Source organism: Microtus ochrogaster, unplaced genomic scaffold, assembly GCF_000317375.1.
Source record: "Microtus ochrogaster isolate Prairie Vole_2 unplaced genomic scaffold, MicOch1.0 UNK7, whole genome shotgun sequence".
NCBI classification, from domain to species: domain Eukaryota; kingdom Metazoa; phylum Chordata; class Mammalia; order Rodentia; family Cricetidae; genus Microtus; species Microtus ochrogaster.
In genome coordinates this window covers 7,593,641-7,600,451 of record NW_004949105.1, presented here as the reverse complement: position 1 = coordinate 7,600,451, position 6,811 = coordinate 7,593,641, and the positions used below count along the sequence as shown (strand labels likewise).

The 6,811-nt window shown below is 46.2% G+C and overlaps 1 protein-coding gene across 4 annotated transcripts in view; it reads left to right on the top strand.

The window, feature by feature from the left end:
* Positions 1-6,811, top strand: part of Myo16 (myosin XVI) — a 474,821-nt gene that overhangs the window by 173,459 nt on the left and 294,551 nt on the right. For all 4 annotated transcript variants that reach the window (XM_026788802.1, XM_026788803.1, XM_026788804.1 and 1 more), the window contains exon 3: positions 6,195-6,265. In XM_026788802.1, the coding sequence (XP_026644603.1) occupies positions 6,195-6,265 (71 nt within the window). The remainder of the gene's footprint in view (positions 1-6,194; positions 6,266-6,811) is intronic.

The following is a 6,811-nucleotide window of genomic DNA, read 5'->3' as shown; positions in this document are numbered from 1 at the left end:
AGTACCCTAAAACATAAGCCATAGGCAAAGTTCCTCTGCAAGAGATGGGAGAGGTGTCCAGGCGTCTAAGAAAATGTATCAGTCTCTAGCTAGCACTGATGGAGGGGGCAGAGACTTCAGTGCATGACCAAGGATGGAGATATTAAGGGTTTCAAGAGGAATGAAACAAACAGGATTGCAGGCAGAGAGGCTGCCGTCCTGGAAGGAGAGTGCACACAATTTCAAACATCTCCCTTTCACTATTAGTAATATCAAGTTTTACCAAACATTCTGAGAAAAGCAAAGAAACAAGAAAGTTTGGACCACGGGATGGGGGGCATCAATTAGCCTAAAGAAGCTGTTCCTGGGCAGTTCCAGACAGTCTGTTTCCTAGAGAAACTTAAATCAGTTAGTATTTAATGTTCGTGGTGCTAAAGGAAGCCTTTTCTAGTTAAGTATAGGAAGATATGGAGGAAAATAACAACCGGATTGTAACTGTAAAAAGAACCAAATAAAGGAGAAAATGTGAAACTGTAATCTCAAGAAATAAAAGACAAAGTTTCAAAAAGGAACTAAATACAAATCCTAGTGCTGAAAAGGACAGAACGTGACATCGTATATATAGCAGACAGAACCAAAGGTCAAGCGGACAGGAGATCAGTGGATCTGAAGACAGATCAATTAAAATTATCCAGTCTGCAGAGAGAGGAATGAGGAAATGTCAGCAGACCTCAGATCTGGAGGAAGTACGGCGCATTGTGGAATGCATCCGTGTACAATGCAAATCACAGACAGGAGAAGAGGGCAAAGGAGCAGGAAGAGTAAAGCCAGGCAGAAGCGGTGCCGGGATGATAGAGGATATTAACTTACACTTTAAAGAACTATCCAGACTCCAAGTGGGACAGCCTGAAGCAGAGAGGCACTTAGGACCATTCTGTACAGAGAGGCCACACCTAGGCACAGCATAGCCACGATGTACAGAGGGGGAACACGTGGGCACCACGTAGCCACGATGTACAGAGGGGGAACACGTGGGCACCACATAGCCATGATGTACAGAGGGGGAACACATAGGTACAGCATAGCCACAATGTACAGAGGGACCACACTCAGGCACCACATAGCCACGATGCACAGAGAAGCAACATTGAAGAGTCTTGTCATCTTCATCCTGCATTTACTCTGCTCAAGGACCCTGTAGGAGCAGCAGCTGACTTCACACTGAACTCAGAGGTCAGAAGAATGGGGAACAGGCACTAATAGAAGGACATCCTCAGGAAGTCTGTATCCAGGAAAGCTGCCTTTCCAGATGTGGGGGCAATGAAAGCATTCCTAAGAGACCAACAGGGAGAATTTGAGGTGCACAGATCTTCTGGACTGGCAAGAGAGACACTTGAATTCACAGGAAAAGCTCTGTAAAGCGAAGTGCGCATGGAAGACAATGATGCTGTGATACTAAGTTTATATTAACCTATCCGGAGACACTGCAAAAGAAATAAATACACACCCGTTAGTAGGCGTGTACACACGCATAAAGGTATTAAGGTCTGAAGTTGGGGACACAGGAATATCCAGGGATGAAGTGTTTGTTCACGGCTGAACCTCAGTCAATAGTAATCAATGTAAATTAGGTTGGCATGCATTAAAATGTTAATTACAATCCTAATGAATAATTCATCTGAATGCTTGTGAATTAAGATGACAAAATGTAAAGACCTCCTTACACAAAAGGAGAATGGGCGTGGTGGCACCTGCCTGTATTGCCAGCACCTGGGAGGCTGAGGAATGGTCATGGATTTGAGATCACAAAGAGAAACCCTCTTTCATAAAATAAAGCAAAGCGCAAAGAGGAAAACCAAAACCAAAGAGAAGGCAGCAACAGAAGAAAGAAAAAAGACACAGTCCACACAGCAGACAAGTAGCAAAAGGTCACATAGGAGCCCAGTCTCTCAGGACTTGCCTTGGACATAATCAGCGCTGAGCAGGTGGTGGGTGAGGCCTCTCTGAGGACTGGACGAGGGACCAGTCGATGAGAATAGCAGAATAGCATTAGAAATCATTTCATTGACTTGTTTTTTTGACTATTTGTTTCTTTTTTGCTTGTTTATTTCATGTTTGGCTCTATCCTGGGCGTCTGGGGAATCCCTCCTCAGGGGTGAGCTGCCTCTCAGGGTATGGGTCTCCAAGTGGGCCCATCATTATTAGTTGGTCATTCCCATAATTTCTTTGAGGGAAGGGAGGGGAAACTTTGCCTGGGATATAAAAACAAACAAATAAACAAAAAAGAATTTACACATTAAAAAATAATTTTTAAAAAAAACCTCAGAGGCCAGAAATCAGAAGAATGTGTGAGAGAACCGAGCAGTTGCGTTTTGTCTATAAGAAACACCTTTTTATTCAGACACAAATATGTTTAAGACAAAAGGTTCACAAAGGATCATCAATGAGAGCAGTCCTGGAGGAGCAGGAGTAGGCACGCCAGCAGGTAGTGATGTAGACATCAGTAGACAAGTTAAACGACGTCCCCAAGCTGCATGTCCTGGGTAGCAGCAGCCCGTCACCAAGGCCAACACCTGCTCCCAGTTACAAAGTGAGCAATCTGGAAGAAAGTGTTTGTTTAAATTGCTAAAAGTTAAGGTGTCTGAGGAAGATAAACGCACAACGTAGAAAGATGAATTATCCCATCGCGAAGACAGGGATATCATCATATCCTATGTCCACATGAGGATGCAGGGCAGATGAGCTGGAACTGAAGGCTGAAAAGGGAAACCGTGTACCTTATTGTATGACCCCAGCAGTATCAGAGCAGTAGATGGGACAGCTGCGCAAGAGGCAGAAGACCTGAAGCCACTCGGGGTCGCGTGCCTCCCACAGCAGCAGACCATACATTGAAAAGTGCTTATGAATGTGATATGCCAGGTGACAGGCCACAAGGGAAGCATCCTCATGTATCAGAAGGACTGACACAGACAGCTCTGCTCTCTAACCTCTATATGATGAAATTAGACACTTTTATCAGAGATTGTCAGGGAGTTCTGGGAGTTTGCAATTACAGAAAAATGAGCCTCTCTGTCTTGAATTGTGCCCCTCCCCCAGTTCATCTGTTGCACTCCTAACCCATGTCTTGGTTACTTGTATGTGGCTGTGATGAACACCATGATCAAGGCAACTTATAAAAGGAATATCTTATGGTGTTAGAGGGTTAGAACCCATGATGGCAGAGGCAAAGAACTCCTGAGAGTTACACCTTGTTCTACCACCACAGGGCAGAGAAAGAGATACGCACACTGACCACACCTCCTAATCCTCCCCTGATAGTTTCTCTAACTGGGGACCAGATGGTCAAGCATATGAGTCTTTGCAGTCATTGTATTCTAACCGCCACACGCTGCATACCTCAGAATGTGACGTGACTAAGTCTCAATAAATGGCCTTCAGTTTGAGGAAAGTTGGGACACGGGAGGGAAAGTACAGGGAAAGTGGGTACCCCGAGATGCTGGCTTCTCGTTCCCAGGAGACACTGAGAAGAAACTTAAGGAAGTCTTAAAAATGGTTATCTCAGTAGTACCAATAGGGTAAGGGGAAGATGCAAAAGGCCAGGAAAATACCCCAGCTAACCTGTTTCAGGGACTTCCAGCCTTAGGCTCTCCCTCATTGAAGGGATTAAGTTATAACTTTCTCTCTGCGTCTTAGTCGTCAGTCTTTTCTGGACATTCAATTCACTGTCTGTCAGGAAATGAGTCAGGAAATGAGCTTGGCAGCCCCCAGATGGCCACCAGTATCCTGTTACACACCCAGCCCTCACCAATGTCCCCTGCCACGCTAGGTGCATCCATAATAAGAGGGCAAATAAAAGATTTCCCCTAAAAGTTCACTCAGAGGGCATGGTTTGCCTTACTGGCAAGCTCATTCTAAACCAGCATAGATTAGCTTGACCCCACCACCTGGAGCTCCCACACTGTGATCTATGGTGTGTTTGAATCGAAGGTTTCTGTGGTGTGTTTGGATCAAAATGTTACTAAGGGGAGCGACAATTCCATTGTTTAAAGCAGGTATACCTGCAGCCTGATGCAGGTAGGGGTCTTAGGCTGCCTATAAGTTCAGAGAGGGGTGTGTCTAGCCTATAGCCCGAGCCAAGTGGAGTCCCAGGTTGCTAAACTGTCCTTGATGCTTGCCTGCCTCACTCAACTCTGAGAATGGTGGCTGCTGGCATTTTCTACAGCCCTGAGAAGGTTCCGCAGAAAACTGGACCTTCGTCATGAAAGCAAATTTTGGACTGAAGAAAGGACATCATCGTGAAAGGAAAGTCCCTTGTTTGTGACTAGAAAGGGAATGTTCTAGAAATATTCCTTAGGAAGCTCTTTCTGGAATAGTCCTGGAGTAGACAGGCTGTAGTCTCAAAGAAGTAAGGACAGGCTTGGCTCTCATTCCCTCAGTGGGCAGGCATGCATCGGTCTGTAGTGAGAGAGATTTGGATGTAGGGTGCCTTGACTGGAGGAAGACTTAAGGATGGGTGCTCTAGGCTACTCATAGGTCCCCTCCATGGTAGATGACTGTTCCATCATACTCACAGGATACACAAGCAGAGAGGGTGGCTGTCTGTGGTCGGAACCCATGCAGGAGCAGCCAGGCTGTTGAGATTGCATGGCCTCTTAGAGCCCCTCAGAGGAAGGGAGACAAGAGAAAAGATACCTGGAGGTACTGATACTGTGATGAATAGCAAGAAAGACACCTTGTCACAGAGAAGAGATTGGATGGGAAGCAATATGCCTCTGTTAGGATGACCGAATCTGAGCCACTTTGACCATGTCACAATTGAGAGTAGCTGGGCATGTAGGCTGGTGGAAGTCCTTCGGGGACTGGAGGGCTGAGGCATGGGGCTGAAAATTTCCTGGCTAACTTGGGCTTCATAGAACCATTGACCCAAACTAAAGCAACAATAACAACAAAACCAAAGCAACAAAATAGTAGCTGCTACTTTGTTTTCTTTTTGTGGCATATATGTTAATTACTGCCTTTAGATTTTATTTGTGATCTAACAAATAAAGCTTGCCTGAAGATCAGAGTACAGAGAAAGTCATTAGCTAGAGTCTGGGCGGTGGTGGCACACACCTTTAATACCAGCACTTGGGAGACAGAGGTACAGGGACCTCTGTGAGTCCAAGGCCACTCTGGGCTATGCGAGGTTGATTCAGTCTAAAAGATAAACAGAGACAGGCAGTGGTGGCACACACCTTGAATCCCAGCACTTGGGAGACACACACCAGCACTAGGAAGGTGGAGACAGGAAGGGATGTGTCTGAGACAGGAATATAAGGCAGAAGGAAACCATTTAGTCTGAGGATTCCTGGATACAGGATCTTGTCCCCTTTGGTCTGAGGATTCAGTAGAGATAAAAAGTCTTTCTAGTGGCTGGCTCCCTTACTTCTCTGGTCTTTCAGCTTTTATCCTGATAACCTGACTCTGGGTTTTTATTATTAAGATCAATTAAAATTCACACTATGATTGTTTTTTAAACCGTGAATATATTACCGTGGTGTGTCCCTGAACCCAAGGACCTTCCTAGGAGACTGGCCCCGTCAGGACACCGCAGTCAGCAGAGGCTAGCAGGTTTCTCAGTGCCCGTGGCATTGTGTGTGCTAATGAATTCACCTTGATAGCAAATGGACGTGCAAATCGTTTTGCAGCTGTGGCTTTGCTCCAATAATTGATAGATGTTTTGATCTCTGTGACTTTATGGCTTTGTCCCCTAATGCTCTGTGACAAGTATAAGAAACATGGGCAAGGGCTAACTGCACAAATGGAGGCTTAATGTGCAAAATGCAAACCTTTCATCACTTCAAGCCAAGAGGCCGCCACAAATTGCTGAACAGTGTCCCGGTGAAGCTAGAGAGTGGATCCTTTTTGTTTATATGTTCCATTTTGTTCTGCAAAGGGCATACGAGCTTGGTGCTTCGAAATAATCCACCTCAGTCAAATGTACTTTCTCATTTATTTCTGTGTCTGCAGTGGGTGATCAACCTTCCATGCCAGGAACAGGTTTGGACACAAAGAGAAACACACGTGACTGTCAGTGTGCAACCTGAGATCTGACGGTGACTTCCCCTTTCCTGTCGCCCTCACGGCTGTTGCCTGAGCTGTTAATGAAAGGCTGTCAGTTTGGACTCAGGGTGTACTCCGTGCTTGCTCCAACTGTTTCCTTTCTTCTCTTGCAGTGCTTCGACTCCTGAAGGAGGGGGCGGACCCACACACTCCCATTTCCTCAGGAGGGTCCTTACTCCACCTGGTAAGAACTGGCACTTGCAGGGGGCATGGGATGACACCTGGAGACAGAGAGTAAATTAAGGATTCAAGAGTCAAAAGTCAGTTCTGGAATTAACATCCAACAATGAGAAAAAAGGGTCAGGGGGAGGGACAGGGGCAGGTGTGGATAAAGAGCCTCTGAGTTTGATGTTCCGAGGGAGGGACAATCACCCTGAGCCTAGCGGACCTGAGGAGGAGTGGATGGGACAAGATGTCAGGTCTCAGCTCACTCTGTGGCTGATAATCATTGGACCTTTTGTCGAGGTGTTACACACCATCCTTGCGTCTGTGGAGATCTTGTCACAGGAGATGGAGTGTGTCAGGTGGCAGTCACAGTCATTTTTTCCATCTCCCAGGTGACACATGAGCACTGAAGTCCTAGTGAAGGAACTGTGAATGAAAGAACCCCAGGAAATAGGACCTCCACAGTGGCCTCCACAGTTAGTGGGAAGAACCCCAGGAAATAGGACCTCCACAGTGGCCTCCACAGTTAGTGGGAAGGCAGTGGCTCTAGACCCAGGATATAGGG